The sequence below is a fragment of the Peromyscus californicus genome, unplaced genomic scaffold, assembly GCF_007827085.1.
Source record: "Peromyscus californicus insignis strain IS unplaced genomic scaffold, ASM782708v3 Scaffold_11__1_contigs__length_118956290, whole genome shotgun sequence".
NCBI classification, from domain to species: domain Eukaryota; kingdom Metazoa; phylum Chordata; class Mammalia; order Rodentia; family Cricetidae; genus Peromyscus; species Peromyscus californicus.
Genome location: NW_026294402.1, coordinates 114,085,902 through 114,104,492, shown reverse-complemented (window position 1 = coordinate 114,104,492; position 18,591 = coordinate 114,085,902). Strand labels below are relative to the sequence as shown.

General features: G+C 47.0%; 1 protein-coding gene across 1 annotated transcript in view; it reads left to right on the top strand.

Annotated features, from left to right (window-relative positions):
* Nucleotides 1-18,298, top strand: part of Scn10a (sodium voltage-gated channel alpha subunit 10) — a 57,096-nt gene extending 38,798 nt beyond the window's left edge. Inside the window, exons 10-16 of the mRNA XM_052724202.1 lie at nt 1,156-1,278; nt 2,202-2,486; nt 6,692-6,745; nt 7,780-7,921; nt 8,782-8,882; nt 13,006-13,276; nt 16,638-18,298. Coding sequence (XP_052580162.1) covers nt 1,156-1,278; nt 2,202-2,486; nt 6,692-6,745; nt 7,780-7,921; nt 8,782-8,882; nt 13,006-13,276; nt 16,638-17,854 — 2,193 coding nt within the window. The 3' untranslated portion in view covers nt 17,855-18,298. The remainder of the gene's footprint in view (nt 1-1,155; nt 1,279-2,201; nt 2,487-6,691; nt 6,746-7,779; nt 7,922-8,781; nt 8,883-13,005; nt 13,277-16,637) is intronic.
* The last annotated feature ends 293 nt before the right edge of the window (nt 18,299-18,591 follow it).

Below are 18,591 nucleotides of genomic sequence, written 5' to 3'. Positions count from 1 at the left end.
CCATGTGGCAAGGTATAGATTAATAGAAATGGATTAATTTAAGCTGTAAGAACAGTTAGCAAGAAGCCTGCCACGGCCATACAGTTTGTAAGCAATATAAGTCTCTGTGTTTACTTGGTCGGGTCTGAGTGGCTGTGGGACTGGCAGGTGAGAGAGATTTGTCCTGACTGTGGGCCAGGCAGGAAAACTTTAGCTACAGGGATGGGCTTTGAGGTTTCCTTTGCTCAAGCTACACCCAATGACACAGTTTACTTCCTGTTGCCTATGGATCATGATGTAGAACTATCAGCTCCTTCTCCAGCACCATGTCTGCCCGCATGCTGCCATGTCCTTCCATGATGATAATGGACTAAACCTCTGAAACTGTAAGCCAGCCCCAGTTAAATGTTTTCCTTTGTAAGAATTACTGTGGCCATAGTGTCTCTTCACAGCAATGGAAACCCTCCCTAACTAAGACACGTGCCCAGAAGTCCGTGTGAGTAATCAACAGGTTTTGAGCCCATCACAGAAGATGGGGCGGAAAGAGTGTAAGATCCGGAGGAAGGGGTGGAGTGTTGTGAAATGCTGTCTTTGGGGTGTGGGGACATTGTACTCCTGAACTCACAGCAGCTGTCACCTGAACAGGACTGAGCCCACCAATATCCTGTTGTGATGGAGGAGGGGCTCACAAGGCCCCGCCCATCCCTGAGGCTCTATAGATCACTAGTGATTGCTAGAAGAAGGAGAGACATTTTCTTAGTGGTGTAGCCACTAGTTAGATGCCTGTGCTCCTGTAGGCAATCCACTGAAGCTCCGTGTGACACACACACACACACACACACACACACACACACACACACACACCATGAAAATAAAAATAATTGGAAGAGAAGGGGATCAGTGGAGGATGAGGGAGATAATAGAGAATCAGGGAAGGTGAATGTGATTAAAATATACTCTATATACTTGTGAAAACATAATGAAATCCATAATTGTGTGTAATTAGTATATGCTAATAAGCCTTTTAATTCAGTAAAAGCAAAGGACTTTCTAGAATTTCCTCTGGACTAAATAGACAGAGCAGAGACTGGGAGGTGGGGCATAGAGGTGCTTTCTCTTTCCACCAGCCGACGTTCTAGAACTCCAGGATAATGCATTGCTTTCTGCCTGTACCAGATCTCCCTGACAAGCCTCATAGCGAAGATCCTCGACTATTCAGACGTGGCATCCCTCAAAGCCCTTCGGACTCTCCGTGCCCTCCGACCACTGCGGGCTCTGTCTCGATTCGAAGGCATGAGGGTAAGACCCATTTCAGAACTTCTCTGACCCACAGTGTTTGGCACACCTTCCCCAAATTCCCCCATCCCTGTGCCCTCCATACCCTGACACAAAGTGACAGGCCCCACTTCCAGATATCAGCTCTGTGTCGTCCCTTCCCGGTCAGACCTTGGTGACACTGTACAGTCTAACTGCCTTGTCTCCCTCAAGTCAGACTGTAAGAACCTCCTTTCTCAAATGCTACCACCCCCAGGCTCAGACCTCACTCCCTCGGGACGTGGTCCTGGCTATTCCCCGCCTCCTGGACTTACTCTGAGCACCCACAGAGCACCCACTGTCCCATTTCCTATGAGAAGGGAGCCTTGTCCCTGTCACTTGCGTACATGTAGGGATAACCTCGGCTCAGCACCTGAGCCAGCATCCATCCAAAAGCATCTCTTGGACAATCTTTATGTCCTGTGGCTTTTCTGTGCCACTCACCGCTTTCTTTCTTTATTACTATCAGCCTCCTCCCTGCCCCACCTCCATCACCGGCTCAAAGCAGCCACTATAGCTTCCCAAATAACAATGGAGTTTTTAGATCAGTTTGTGGGCTGGAGAGTTAGCTCAGTCAGTACAGTGTTTGCCTCGCAAGCATGAGGATCTGAGTTCAAACCCCAGAACCCATGTGAAAAGAATAATTTTAAAAGGCAGGCATGGAAGTGCATGCTTATAATCTCAGCTGGGGAGGAGAGCCAAGTGGTCCGAGGGCTCACTGGCAGCCAGCCTACCCCTTCCAGGTGAGTTCAAGGTTAATGAAAGACTCTGCTTCAGAATGGGTGGGTGGAATTCCTGAGGATGATGCTGAAGCCTGTCTTCCAGCCTCTGTCCAGCAGGCACGTGTGTAGCAGAGAATAAAAAGTGGCATTTTGGGGAATTTCATGTCCTTTTCCATTTCCCACCAGGTAGTGGTGGATGCGCTGGTAGGCGCCATCCCCTCCATCATGAACGTCCTCCTCGTCTGCCTCATCTTCTGGCTCATCTTCAGCATCATGGGCGTGAACCTCTTTGCAGGGAAATTTTCGAGGTGCATTGACACCAGCAATAATCCATTTTCTGTTGTGAATTCCACCATTGTGAATAACAAGTCTGAGTGTCAAAATCAAAACCACACTGGCCATTTCTTCTGGGTCAACGTGAAAGTCAACTTTGACAATGTTGCTATGGGTTACCTCGCACTTCTTCAGGTGGTGAGTCAACGCTGAGATCCATCATTTCTATTCCTTTGGCTGCTTAGTAAATGGAGCTTCCAGATTCTTCCAGACGATGCTGCATAGAGACATTACAGGAGGCAGCATTCAATGTAAGCAGAAGCCGTTCTCTATTCCCACGGACACCACTAGACTAGAGGTCCTTACTGATGAGTGTGAGCACACAGGGCTGACTCTAGCTAAGTCTGCCTAAGATAACAGAATGAAAAGATGAGCCATCCATGGGGCAGGATGCACAGAACAGGCATGTTTATAGGGTTCCATCTTTCACTTCTCATTATTTCCTATATGATAACAAATTTTAGCTAGTTAAGTTTGTTGTGATGGTGGATAATATTGGTGATAACAATGAAATATGTTCACACTATTCAATTGTACCTCACTTGTCTACATCCACATTTTCATTCAGTCCTGTGTTTATTGAAGTGTGGTTACAATTACTTATACATCTGTGGCATCTATTTGCCTAAGAGTTTCTATATTCTACCCTCTGTCCATGCTCATTCAGGGAACAAATAATCTCTGTAGCAGCGGTCTGCCAGGTACTGTACTTTACCCATGAAAGCAACAGTACAGGACCTGGGGCTTCATGAGTAAAATGGACAAATACATTATTCAAACAGCCCATCAAATGCTGTAACAGACTGAAGAGAGCAAAGTTTCTTTCATGCCTGAGATAGGCTACAAAGCACACCCACTTTTAAGTCCTCAAGGATGCTAAGACTGGGCTAGGGAGATGGTTCAGGGAGAAAGGGCACTTGCTATGCAAGCCTGAAGACCTGAGTTCAGATCCTCATTACCCATGAACAATTCTGGGTATACACAACTGCACTCACCTATAACCCCAGGCTGAGCATGTCAGCCAGACAATCCCACTAAGATAAAGCCTGAGCTCCAGGTTCAACAACAATCATGTCTTAGTGGGAAAGGGCAGAGAACAATGGAGGACATTAGACACCTCCTCCTCTGTCTTCTGCACACACATGCATTAACACACACACATACACACACACACACACACACACACACACACACACACACACACACACACGAATGCTAAAACTGAAAACAGGAAATTGGTCTCACTCCCACTTTCAGATGTGTATTCTTTATTTTGATATTGAAAATAGATTATTATTTATTTATTTATTTATTTATTTTACATCCCAACCACATTTTCCCCTCCCTCCTCTCCCAGTCCCTTCCCCACCTCCCTTCCCTACAACAATCCACTCCTCCTCCATTTCTGTTCAGAAAAGGGAGGTTGGAGAGACGGCTCAGAGGTTAAGAGCACTGACTGCTCTTCCAGAGGTCCTGAGTTCAATTCCCAGCAACCACGTGGTGGCTCACAGAAAAGGGCAGGCCTCCCATGGACATCAGCAAAACACAGCATATCAAGTTGCCATAAGACTAAGCACCTCCTGGTACTACAGCTGGGCAAGATGACCCAGTATGAGGAATAGGGTCCCAAAAGCCAGTAAAAGAGTCCGAGACAGTCCTTGTTCCCACTGTTGGGAGTCCCACAGGAGGACCAAGCTACACAACTGTAACATATATGCAGAGGGCCTAGGTTTGTCCCATGCAGGCTCCCTGGTTGTCGGTTCAGTCTCTGTGAGCTCCTATGAGCCAGGTTAGTTGATTCTGTGGGTTTTCTTGTGACCCCTCTGGTTCTTACAATCCTTTCTCCCTCTCTTCAGTGGGATTCCCCCAGCTGGGCCCAGTGTCTGGCTGTGGGTCTCTGCATCTGTTTCCATCAGTTGCTAGATGAAGCCTCTCTGATGACAATTGGGCTAGGCACCAATCTATGAGTACAGCAGAATATCATTAGGAATCATTATACTGACATTTTTTTCTCCAGTCATGTTTGGTTCTATCCAGGTCTCTGGGCCATCCAGCCTCTGGGTCTTGGCCCTCCAGGCAGTGTCAGGGGTGGACTCACTCTTGTGGCATGGGTCTCAGGCTGGACCAATCATTGGTTGGCCACTCCCACAATCTCTGTGTCTTCCTTACCCCAGCACATCCCATAGGTAAGGACAGACTGTAGGTCAAAGGTTATGTGGCTGGGTTGGTGTCCCACTCCCTCCACTGGAGGTCTTGCCTGGTCACAGGAGATGGCCAGTTCAGGCTCCATATCCCCTGTTGCTTGGAGTCTTAGCTGGGTCATCCTTGTAGGTTCCTGGGAGTTTCCCTTGTACCAGGTTTCTACCTCACCTGAAATGGCCTCCTTTCCAGTCATCTCTTTCAGTACTCTCCCCCACCCCACTCCCACATGTTCCCCCATGTTCCCATCCCCACCTGCCCCCAATCCACCCATGAAATCTCTATTTCCCCTTCCCAGGGAGATCCAAGTGCCTCCTTCCCCTTGAGTCTCCTCGTTACTTAGCTTCTCTGGGGCTGTGGATTATAGCATGGTTATCATTTACTTCATAGCTAATATCCACTTATAAGTGAGTACATACCATGTCTATCTTTCTGGGTCTTGGTTACCTCACACTGTAGTGAGTCTTTCTCTGTCCCACCAGCCAGCTCCCAAATAATGACACGGAGACTTATTAATTATGAACGTTTGGCCTTAGCTTAGGCTTGTTCCTAACTAGTCTTATAACTTATATTAACCCATTTCTATCAGTCTGTGTGCTGACACATGACTTGTGGCTGTTACCTCTCCTCCTGCATGTCTTGCTTGTTCTGCATCTCCTGACATCTCTCTCATGTACCTCGATTTCCTCCTCGTACTTCCTCTCTCTACCCAGAAGTTCTGCCTGTACCTCCTGCCTAGGTATTGGCCATTCAGCTCTTTATTAAACCAATCACAGCAACACCTCTTCACACAGTGTACAAATATCCCACATCACTCGGGATGATGTTTTTCTAGTTCCATCCACTGGCCTGTGAATTTCATGATGTCATTGTTTTTAACAGCTGAGTAATACTCCATTATGTAAATATACAACATTTTCTTTATCCATTTTTCTTTTTTCTTTTTTTTTTTTTTTTTTTTGGTTTTTCGAGACAGGGTTTCTCTGTGTAGCTTTGCGCCTTTCCTGGAACTCACTTGGTAGCCCAGGCTGGCCTCGAACTCACAGAGATCCACCTGGCTCTGCCTCCCGAGTGCTGGGATTAAAGGCGTGCGCCACCACCGCCCGGCCCATTTTTCAACTGAGGGACATCTAAGTTGTTTCCAGGCTAGAAACTCAAAGCAATTCCACTAAAATCAGGAACAAGACAAGGCTGTCACTCTCCCCATATCTATTCAATACAGTACTTGAAGTTCTAGCTGCAGTAATAAGACAACAAAAGGAGATCAAGGGGATACAAATTGGAAAGGAAGAGGTCAAAGTGTCATTATTCACAGATGATATGATAGTATGCATAAGTGACCCCAAAATTCTACCAGAGAACTCTTACAACTGATAAACACCTTTAGTCAAGTGGCTGGATACAAGATTAACTAAAAAAAATCAGTAGCCCTCCTATAAACGAACAATAAACAGGCTGAGAAAGAACTCAGAGAAACAACACCCTTCACAATAGCCACAGATAATATAAAATATCTTGGTGTAACTCTAACCAAGCAAGTGAAGGACCTGTATGACAAGAACTTCAAGTCTTTGAAGAAAGAAATTGAAGAAGATATCAGAAGATGGAAAGATCTCCCATGCTCATGGATCAGGACTAACATAGTAAAAATGGCCATCTTACCAAAAGCAATCCACAGATTCAACACAATTCTCACCAAAATTCCAACACAATTCTTTACAGACCTTGAAAGAACAATACTCAACTTCATATGGGAAAACAAAAAAACCCAGGACAGCTAAAACAATCGTGTATCTTATTCTTATGTCACATACATTAACCAGGAAAATGACTGAGAAAATGGCAGCCTCAACAGAGCATAGAATAGCCTGTACCAGTGTCCCGATAGCTAGGCAACTCGAGTCCCAGTTCAGGCCATGTTCTAGAAAGTCCCATGTCTTCCATACCACACTACTCTGGGTTACTTGAAATCATGTGAGATTAGTTCAGTCACCCAGGGACTTCCTTTCTTCCCCTTCTGCCTGAGCTCTGTCCTCCCCAAGCCTCTTTACTCAGCATCCCACACTCTCCCACTGAGCCACCATAGACTGAGAAGGTCCAGTTAGATGGACAGACGCTGATTGCCCTCCACTTCTTGTTTCCAGGCAACATTCAAAGGCTGGATGGACATTATGTATGCGGCTGTCGATTCCCGAGAGGTGAGTCTCAGCTTCTGGTGCGCATGGCCTCCCCCCTGTGCATCCTGTTGCACTGACTGTATCTGGGATGAAATTTAAATAGCCTTCCCGCCAGAAGAGTCAGACTTACACCGCTTCCCACAGCCCATCTCTGTGGCAGTGTCCATCTGCTACGTGTTTGGGCATTTGAGCTCAATTAGCCTTCCACGCGTGCTCCTCAGGCTTCTCAAGCACGTCTTTCGCTCACTGAGGCCATGACAGACAGCTAGATAGCAGTGATTTTATTGGTTACTTTTCCTGTTGCTGTGACCAAACACCTGACAAGAAGGAATATAAAGAAGGGATTATTTTGGCTTACAGTTCAAGGGATCTCAGTCTCTCACAGCCTAGGAAGCATGACAAGAGTGGGAGGCAGCTGGTCACACTGCAGTCCCAGTCAGGAAGCAGAGCAGACAGGAAATAATTGGCTTCTTCCAGCGAGACTTTCAGTCTTACAAGTTCCACAACCTTCCCAAATGGTAGCACCAACTGGGGCCTAAGTGTCCAAACATTAACGAACCTGCGGGAGACATTGCACATTCCAATCCTAACAGTAATGGGTAAGGTCCCTTCCTGCCATGGCAGGCACAACTGATGTCCTGCCGTCCTCTGAGCCCCTGGAGTCCTCTGGAATGCCCATCCTCTGTCCGAAGCCTTTCTTCAGTTCATCAGATGTTACTCAGTGGCCTCTCCCAGCAGGACAGGGGATGGGCTGTTTCCAGGCAGCTCTGATTAATAAGTCTCAGGAGTTGACAGACAAGCATTACAGCTTCCCTGTTCCTTGGTGGTCCCACTCTGAGGTGTGTTCTCCAGCAGGATGGAGCTCCAGTTGCCTACAGCATCGGCCTAGCTAATAAATAAATACCCCTCCATCAGCCTCTCTTATCTGCTGCCTCTCCCCAACTCCTCAATCCTGCCTTACAGGATAAAGTACCGGGGCCTGGTCTCAGGGTTAGCTTTTAGAGAAAGCCTAAGACATGCACCTCCTCACATCTCCTGCCTTGTCTGGACCACAGATCAACAGCCAGCCGCGGTGGGAGGACAACCTGTACATGTACCTCTATTTCGTCGTCTTCATCATTTTTGGAGGCTTCTTTACACTGAATCTCTTTGTTGGGGTCATAATTGACAACTTCAATCAACAGAAGAAAAAGATAAGTGGGGCTCAAGTGTCTTGGCCATAGTAATGAATCCCATAGTAATGAATCTTGTACTTCCTATCCCTTGGACAACTGTGGCCTCGCGGCTAAAAGCCAATGGCTTCCTGTCTGTAGCACTAAGCTGATATTTGTCCCCTGGGTTTGGTCCTCACCACTGTCTGGTGCCTGATGCTGCCACTGCTGGGGGAGCTGTATTTGCAGGGTTATAAATGCTCCCCAAGGTTCCCATCCTCCAATAAAGTGACCTTGGTCTTCTCAACTGGAGCCAAGCGTCACAGACGACTCCTTACAAAGTACCACTAGGGTGGCAAAGGACCTGTGACTCTAGAACTTTAAGCCCCAAGGGACTGAGTTAGGACACCTCAGGAAGGGCCAAGGCACTGGCAGAATACCAACCCTCTTGGAATGGAAAAGAAGATTCATGCCTCCATACTTCCCTTGGCTTCATAGGACCCTAATCCCAAATATTTATTTATATTTACAATATAAAATATGAGTGCTAAAGGTATAAAGGGCTTTCGCTTTGTGCCTGCGTATTCTCCTGTTCCCAAGCCCTCTCTGCTCTTGTACTGCAGAACAGAAACTAGCTTTGCTTCAGAAACCCAGGCAGTGGATCATAGCCAGGTACTCCCCTCAGAGTTTAGCAAGCATAGTGCTTTCAAGCATGGTGCTGTGGTAGAGCATTTGACTGCAGGACCCAGGCAGGGGGTCTGCAATGGGCTCATCCCCTCTCAGGTCAGACATTCCCTGATTCTTCCTGCTCAGGAGATGAGAAGATTGGAATGGTCCGCAGGCTTTGGCATCTCTGGAGGATCTTGTTATTTTAATAACATCAGTGTGTCCTGCTCCTCTACCTAGGAGGTCAGGACATCTTCATGACAGAGGAGCAGAAGAAGTACTACAATGCCATGAAGAAGCTGGGCTCCAAGAAGCCCCAGAAGCCTATCCCACGGCCCCTGGTGAGTCCCTGGGTTTCTCTCTATCAGAGCAGGTTTGTGAGTTCAGCTTAACCTGGACTGAGTAGACGCCTAGCCAGTGCCATATGGAGAAAATTCTGGGACAAGTTTAAGGGTGGAAGTGATGAGGTTCCTAGGCCCCAAAAATGAGAAGTTTAAATGAAGTGAAAACAGCTCCAGTGGTTACTTCAAATAAGCTTGCCTGACGAGCTCTGCATCTCTCAACAAGTGGCTGAATCATGGCTTTGGAAACAGGTCATGAAATAGAAAGGGTGTTAGAGTTTCTACATTAAGGCGTGGTCCTTATATAAGTTACTCCAGACTTGGTGAGTACAAGGTGTCGGAACATTTACAGGAGGGAAAGGAAGATTTATCACCTTTGCCACACTTTATTTGTAAATAGTGAGTATCAATTTGATGCTGTTCTAACATCTGCGAAGAAACATTGGATCAGGATGGCAGGAGGTTCCAGACTGTACCAGCAGAAACGTCCTTCCTAATCCCGTAAGATGAAGATGACTGGGTTTGGATAAGTCTGAACAAGAGTGTGCAAGGCATCCTGAGGGCCTCTCAGGACACACACACACACACACACACACACACACACACACACACACACACAGTGCTGAGGAAATAGCTATTGGTGAAGTACTTACCTTGCAAGCACAAGGACCTGAATTCAACCCCCAGAATCCACATCTATAAAGGTAGGTGTGGTTGGTCACTTGTCCTCCCAGCACTGGGGAAGTAAATCAGGCAGATAGATCCCTGGGGCTCACTGGTAGGTCAGCCTGGCCTACTTAGCAAATTCCAGGATAGGGAGAGACCCTGTTTCTAGACAAGATGGATGGCACCTTAGTAACAATATCTGAGATTGTCCCCTGACCTGCACACACACACACACACACACACACACACACACACACACACACACACACACACACACACACAGAGTGCATAAGCACTTGCACATGCACAAAATCCAACGGGTGGGAACAGGCTCAAAATTAAAGATTCAGGTAAAAGGCTGTGCCCAGCCAAAGGGATTCAAGTCAGGGGTTATAAAAGCAAGCCGCTGAATTCCATGGCCTTCACTGATCCCACACCAGTGCTAAGCTACCGTCTGAACCAGAATCCTGTGTTTGGGCCACTCCTTAGAATAATCAAGCTTCTGATACCTTCTCTCCAGCCTCTCCCCTCTTATCAACCAGCCCACAGACCACTGGAACTTCTTCCCCTCGTTGTCCCGGGAATAGAGTGGGCTAGATTTCAAAAGTGCACTGTAGATACGAAGGCATGGGTCAGAGCGGGAATTGTAGGTGGATACCATTGCTTCCAATAAAGTCTTACCTGGGACCCTCCACATCCCCCAGTGGTGGCATAAGGTCAGTCCTCCCCATGAGGGGAGTGGGCCTCACTGCCTGGCTCTGCTCCTGGGGTTCTCCATCTATTGGGAGGAGAGTGTGCACTACTAATTGACCATATCAATACTCTTAGTGGAGAAGCTTGGCTTTTTCTTCTCTTTGTGATCCAAGGCTGGTGAACTTTAACACTTGTGTTCCCAATCAAGAAAAGCTGAGACAAGGTTAGGATATTTCAGCAGTGCTTTGCAATCTTGGGGAAACCATGAGAGCAGTGTCTAAGCAGAGACCACATGTGGCTGTTCTCCAGAGCCCACAGTCCTCGGTCCCTCCGTGCTATAGACAGTGTTCACATCTTGATACCACCTGCCTGGTGACATAGTCTGATCATATACCCTCCCTCAAGTCTAGAGCCAAGAAAGAAACTCAAGGAAAAAATTCCTACTTTATCTTAATGTTACTGGAAATTTTGTGGTGCAAGTCCAGGCTCTGGCAGCCCTAACAAGTTGGGTTCTACCTTCCATCCTCAAAATGCCAATTAAAGAGACAAGTGAGAGTGAGAACCAGTGAAAGGAGGTTCTTCAACATGGGCCATATTGGTAGGAGGGAGGAATAAAGAAGTCCTCCCAAGTCCATCTTCTACTTGGTTTAAATAGAGAGCAAGAGATATGCATAGCTAGGAGGCCCTGGTCAAGTGTGGTCCTGCCCATCACTGACCCATCAGTGACTCAACTCCAGTCTGTCCTGCAAGGCGGCCTGAGCAGTTGTCAGAACTCTGTGAAATCTCTTCCTGGGAGACAAGTTCCCCTCTGACTGGCACCAGGCTTTAGTCCTTCATTCAGCATGAGACTACTGGGGAAATTCAATTGCTTGGGGTCTGTTGTGCCAATAGTCTGGGAGGGGCTCAAGCATCTCTTTAGAACACCTACACTTCTGCCAGGACAGCTGTGCTAACATCTGTCCTCCCAAGACCAGCTCTCTTTCCATCCAGCATCTGTCTCTGGAATGTTCTGCTGGTGTGTTTAGGAGTCTCAAGAGATCAAGCAGAGCATTGGCAGAGAAGTTCCGCACCTCCCAGGTGTGTGGGTGCTTCTAATGGCAGAGCTAACACAATACTACAGAGGGATTCCCCAAATCGTACATGCACCCCACCCCTTGCCTCTGGTAAAGTTCACATTCTAAATCTTGTCTTATCCATAGAAAGAGTGAAAGGTTCTACAGGACTGGACGATTTTATTCTATAATGTTCTCTCTTATAAAAATCACTAAAAGCCGGGCGGTGGTGGTGCACGCCTTTAATCCCAGCACTCGGGAGGCAGAGGCAGGCGGATCTTTGTGAGTTCGAGGCCAGCCTGGTCTACAGAGCGAGATCCAGGAAAGGCGCAAAGCTACACAGAGAGACTCTGTCTCGAAAAACCAAAAAAAAAAAAAAAAAAAAAAAAAATCACTAAAAGCAGGTTTCACATGCTCCACATTATAAGAAAATAATAGACTCCAGGCTTGTCATGTTATCATTCACCCTCCATCACCTCCGAGTACACAGAGGGTTACCAAGATGTGAGCCCCACCAACAGGCTGAGTGGGGAAACAGACAAGCGTTGGAATATCTAACCCTAATCTGAGGCTTGTTTGGTTTAATTAGAAGTCATGTAACCAAGAATGGACCTCTTTCTTCTTCTTCTTCTTCTTCTTCTTCTTCTTCTTCTTCTTCTTCTTCTTCTTCTTCTTCTTCTTCTTCTTCTTCTTCTTCTTCTTCTTCTTCTTCTTCTCCTCTCCTCCTCCTCCTCCTCCTCCTCCTCCTCCTCCTCCTCCTCCTCCTCCTCCTCCTCCTCCTCCTCCTCCTCCTCCTCCTCCTCCTCCTCCTCCTCCTCCTCCTCCTCCTCCTCCTCCTCCTCCTTCTTCTCCATTTCATGATGACATGGAAGAGCTTAGTGGCTCAGCAAAGCCCCTCCCATCCCAGAACATGGAAGAGCTTAGTGGCTCAGCAAAGCCCCTCCCATCCCAGAACATGGAAGAGCTTAGTGGCTCAGCAAAGCCCCTCCCATCCCAGAACATGGAAGAGCTTAGTGGCTCAGCAAAGCCCCTCCCATCCCAGAACATGGAAGAGCTTAGTGGCTCAGCAAAGCCCCTCCCATCCCAGAACATAAGCCAACAGTCAAGCAAAGAGCCAGGCCCTTTGTGGTCTGAGTCTCTGCTCTAACCTAGCAGGGTAGCAACCCACCCACACTGTGAAGCAGCAGCAGGGGTCAGCCTGTGGTAGCAGCTCCCTCCACCCACTCAGAAGCTTCTGGAAGTGTGCTGGTAGGACGATGGCAGGTTCTTCTCTCCACCCCTGGTAACCACACATGTGGGACCCTGAACACAGTATCCACTCAGTAAGTGCCTCTGTACAGAATTAGTCAAGCTAGTAGGGTGGCTATCAAATGCTGAGGTGTGGTTAACTCACAGCTCCTCATTCTGTCTTCCATCCACTCAATTTCTTAAGGTCCTTCTGTACGGCAGGCATTATGCAGATGCTAGAATTTGAACTGTAAGCAAGATGGACACAGTTCCTGCCCTCACAGGGGTTGCAGTTTGGTGATAGAGGCAAATAATTAGCAAAAGCCACACACATGTCAACTCACAGGATGGAGAGATTGCAGCAAGGGAAAGCATAGGGTAAGAAGCCAAAGATGCCCAAGACGAAGCCTGAAGAGCTCCCATAACTAGGAGTTGGATGCAGGAGGCTGGAGCAGGCTGGCCTGATACCTCCCTTTCTTTCTCAGAATAAGTACCAGGGCTTTGTGTTTGACATCGTGACCAGGCAAGCTTTTGATATCATCATCATGGTCCTCATTTGCCTCAACATGATCACCATGATGGTGGAGACGGATGAGCAGAGTGACGAGAAGACAAAGATCCTGGGCAGAATCAACCAGTTCTTCGTGGCCGTCTTCACGGGCGAGTGTGTAATGAAGATGTTCGCCCTGCGGCAGTACTACTTCACCAATGGCTGGAATGTGTTTGACTTCATCGTGGTGATCCTGTCCATTGGGAGTGAGTGGCAACCGTGTACTGGGGGAGCCTCGTGGGGTTGATCAGCAGCTCTCTCTTTTCAAACCAAGGAAAGAGCCAACTCACTTTTAAAAAACTCTGTGTGTGTGTGTGTGTGTGTGTGTGTGTGTGTGTGTGTGTGTGTGTGTGTGCAGGTGCATGTGTGCCATGGTGTACACGTGGGGGTCAGAGGACTCCTCTGGTGTCAGCCCTCACCTTCCACATCCTTTGATCCAGAGTCTCTGTCGTCCTCTGCTTTGCACACCAGGCTAGCCCCCAAGCTTCTGGTGATTCTCCTGTCTCTGCCTCCCATCTTGCTGTAATCGCACTGGGATTGGATTACAGACACATGCTCCCATACCCTGCTTTGTAGGGCCTTACCCACTGGGCCATTTCCCCAGCCTCAACTTGCTTTTTCAACACACATGGTACAGGTCAGAAGAGCCCTATATGTATAGTCTTCCAAAGGCAGCAGACGTTAAATGCCCCAGGATGTTCTCAAAAAAAGAAGACTTTTGGTGGGCTTCGCTGTTATCATGAGTGACAGAAAAGTGAGGGACTCAATTCAATGAGATCAAAGTTGTAAAGACACTGTGTGCTGTTGAAGGCACTATATTTTGGGTGCAGTGGTGTCTAGAGTCAGAATCTGGTGTGATAAATGGAGCTGACTACTTACTGAGTTCTGAGCACTGGTGCCACAGATCAGCAGCCCTTTGACGGAGATGTCATTGACCTTATATAAATAAAATGGAACCTCTGAGATTAGGAATATTACCAGGGTAACGGAGTCTGCAGGAGGCAGATCTGAACTTAGACGAGCCTGTGTTCTACTAACTAGCTCCCTCCCACCAACAACCCGAGACTGGCTATATTAGTTACTCTTCCAACGGCTGTGAACAAACACCTGACAAGCCGTTTAAGAGGAAATGACTGCTTTAGACTCATGATTTAAGAAGGAATGCAGCCATTGTGGTAGAGCGACCCTGCAGCAATAGCATGAGGTGTGTGGTCAGAGTGTGTCCCCAGTCAGGAAGCAGAGAACAATGGATGCTGGGGCACAGCTCCCCTTCTCCTTCTCATTCAGTCCAGGACCCCAGTCCATGGGATGGTATCACCTACATTTAGGGTTGCTCTAAAAGCTAAACTTTTCAGGAGTGTCCTGAGACATGCTCTGAACTGTGTCTAGGTTATTCTAAATTCAGTCAAGTTAACAACTAAGACTGTCACATCGTCCCTGGACTAGTGGTTTAACTGATGCTTGACTCTTAACCGGACACATCCTGATTCACCAACTTTGAGTTGAATGCATTGAATCATAAATACATCTTTGTCAGTTATATTCTGGCCTACGTACTTCTCCTGTTAGAGCGCAGCTGTGGGTTTAACTTTCCATTGATTTACTACCAAGAGCTAATGGCATCTAGATAAAACTGTCAGCATTTCATCCCTCGCCCTACCCTCATGGCAAAACAGAGGCTTGGGTTGCATTTATTTGTTTGAGGTTTTAATCTAGCTTTGCTTTATCTTGGAATTGCTGCTGGATTGCTGTTGGGTTTTCTAAAACATCTTTGAGTTAAGATTGACATACCAAAAAAAATACTACATGAACTTAATATATACAACTTGTCAGGCTTGGAGATTTGTATATCCATGAAAGCATTTCCACTGTCAACACTATAAACATAGCCTTTGCCTCTGTAAGTCTAACTAACCAGTTCACTAGTTAGTTAGTGCTGAGATCTACCCTATTAGCTGGATGTGGTGTTGCATGCCTATAACCCAAGCACTTGAGATACTGAGGCAGGAGAAATATTGTGAATTTGAGATCAGCCTGGGCTATAATGAGTTCAAGACCAGCCTTGGCTATAGAGTGAGACTTTCTCAAAAAATCAAGCAGATGGTAAGAAACAAAAGGGGATTGAGGAAGATCTTTCCTCTATGGCTTCTGTGACTTGGCATAACAAGTTTCTGCTGTTGATTGGCTGGAGAGTTTTGGTTTTCATTTGTGTGTTTTGTTTCATCTATCTTTCAAAGTAAGAGATTCACAAGGACATTTTGGTAAGAGCTTGCTTGTCTGACTACCCACATCAACAATACAGAAAGACCACGTGTCCTGTGGCCCTGTGATGAGGGTTTCTAACCAACCGTTCCTGGTTCCCTCATAGCAGCCCCGTCCACTGGGCAGGGATCCCTTATAGATGCGCATGGGAAACCACCTGAAGAGACCACCTGTCTATCTTTCCTCTTTTCCTCCCATTCCCCCTTCCCACCAGAAAGACATTTATTGTTGCAAGTTATGAATTCCTTCTCTTTTGAACAACCCTGGGAAAACTAAAGACACATACATTTCACATATATGATCTCACAGTAGATATTATAGATATAAACATGATGTATATATGATCTCATATTAGATGTCACAGGTGCACACATGATGATACATGATCTCATATTAGATGTCACGGATGCATACTGCTTTTCTGGAAGGAGTAGACTTTAAGAGTTTTCACAAAGAGTTTGTAATCCAGACATATCCATGATCTCCTATTAGATGTCATATAGAGGTATATGCATTCTTCACCTTTCTTCCTTCTTATGGCTAGCATTAGGGGACATAACTGACCCTGAAAAATCCTGTCTCCAGACCCTGACATGGAGTTCAAGTACAGCTGGAAATGAAAGAGATAAATGAAATCCATTGTGCAGACAGCTGGCCATTCAGAACCATTCTTCTTTATCTGTCAGCAAGTGGGCCAACTGCTAGCCTGCCTTATAATTAATGCGAGTTCCATACAATCATCTGTGGGACCGTGTGCCAGGAACTGAGTCAGTCTTCACAGGAGGGGATGGGGAGATGAATCACAGGGGGCCTGGCCTACCCGCAGCACAGAACCAGGGTGGGGAAATGGGTATGGTGGGCTATGTCCTGCTGGAAGCAAAGCATTGTGGGCATGTGGAACAGACTACAGTCACTTCCAGCTGAACTTGGCTGTGGAAGAGAGAGGGTTGTTTATTATGATGATTAACACATATTAATTGAACAAATTAATGGGATTCACTGTGATATTCCCACACATGCATGCATGGTTGTTGAAGAAGACAGGGTTTTAACCATAGAGGCTGACTAATAAGATGTTCTGGGTAGGGAGAAAGATAAGAACATAGTAGAAAGGTCAAAAAGCAACCTGAAGGAGGGCTGGCTACCGCAATCGACAGTTGCTGACAAGCAGGTCAGGCTAAGGCACAGACTCCTTGAATATGGATGCCTATACTGAGAAAAGAAGAGGAAATGTGATCATAGCCAACTTAATCAGAGCTCATGGTTTCAGACACTAATTAGATAATTTTCCACCCTGTTTCACAGGTCTGTTGTTTTCTGCAATTCTTAAGTCACTTGAAAATTACTTCTCCCCTACGCTCTTCCGGGTCATCCGTCTGGCCAGAATTGGCCGCATCCTCAGGCTGATCCGGGCAGCCAAGGGAATCCGAACACTGCTCTTTGCCCTCATGATGTCCCTGCCTGCCCTCTTCAACATCGGCCTCCTGCTCTTCCTCGTCATGTTCATCTACTCCATCTTCGGCATGGCCAGCTTTGCCAATGTTGTAGAAGAGGCTGGCATCGACGACATGTTCAACTTCCAGACCTTTGGCAACAGCATGCTGTGCCTTTTCCAGATCACCACATCAGCCGGCTGGGATGGCCTCCTCAGCCCCATCCTCAACACGGGCCCCCCATACTGCGACCCCAACCTGAGCAACAACAGTACCTCCAAGGGGAACTGTGGGAGCCCAGCAGTGGGCATCATCTTCTTCACCACCTACATCATCATCTCCTTCCTCATCGTGGTCAACATGTACATCGCGGTGATTCTGGAGAACTTCAATGTGGCCACAGAGGAGAGCACAGAGCCCCTGAGTGAGGACGACTTTGACATGTTCTATGAGACCTGGGAGAAGTTTGACCCAGAGGCCACCCAGTTCATTGCCTTTTCTGCCCTCTCAGATTTTGCAGACACACTCTCTGGCCCTCTTAGAATCCCAAAACCCAATCAGAATATATTAATCCAGATGGACCTGCCATTGGTCCCTGGAGATAAGATCCACTGTTTGGACATCCTTTTTGCCTTCACAAAGAATGTCTTGGGAGAATCTGGAGAGTTGGATTCTCTGAAGACTAATATGGAAGAGAAATTTATGGCAACTAACCTTTCCAAAGCCTCCTACGAACCAATAGCAACCACCCTCCGGTGGAAGCAGGAAGACATCTCAGCCACTGTCATTCAAAAGGCCTATCGGAGCTATGTGTTACAACGCTCCTTGACGCTCTCCAACCCCCTGAGAGTGCCCAGGGCTGAGGAGGATGACGCGCCACTCCCTGGTGAAGGCTATGTCACATTCATGGCAAATGACAGCTGCGGGCTCCCAGACAAATCAGAAACTGCTTCTGCCACATCGTTTCCACCATCCTATGACAGTGTCACCAGGGGCCTGAGTGACAGGGTCAACATTAGCATATCCAGCTCAATGCACAATGAAGATGAAGTCACCAGTAAGGAGGGGGACAGCCCTGGACCTCAGTGAGGACACTCCAGCATGCACAGGGCAGGTTTAAATATCGTCCTCTGCTGTGGCCTCTTTCCCTCAAGAGGTGGTACTTATCTACGGCCTTACCCATGCATGCCACTGGTCACTGTGCCAGAGCGGAGTGGGGACATCCTTGAGAAAGCCTCCATACCAATAGGAATCAAAAGACAAGGATACATCTCCACTTTGAAGTCTCTTCTGAATTTCCAGAAAATGTCACTGCTCCATTTATTTTGGTTGTGACTAGAGATATGATTTCCCATGACCAACTTCTCAGAACCAGAACTTCTAGAGACATGTGGCAAGGACATTTCAGATGGTCTCGGGTAGTCTTAGAGAAGCACAAAAGGAGGGCATTGCTAATTCGGGTTTGCATGACTGCATGCTCACAGCCTATGGACAGCACCTGTGAGACAGCCATTAAAATGAATATTTTTTAAAGGTATGGCAAGAGTAACATATCTTTTGTGTGTGTGTGTGTGTGTGTGTGTGTGTGTGTGTGTGTGTGTGTGTACACACGTACATGTGCATTTGGAGGTCAGAGGTCAATCTGATATCATTCCTCAGGCACTTTTTGAGATGGAGTCTCTCACTGGCCTGGATGAAGTCTCTCCATATAAGTTTGGCTGGCTAGGCAACAGATCTACCTACCTCTGCATTCCCAGCTCTGAGATTACATGTGCACTCTCTGAATGCCTGGTATTTTTACATATGTCACGGGGTCAAATTTAAGT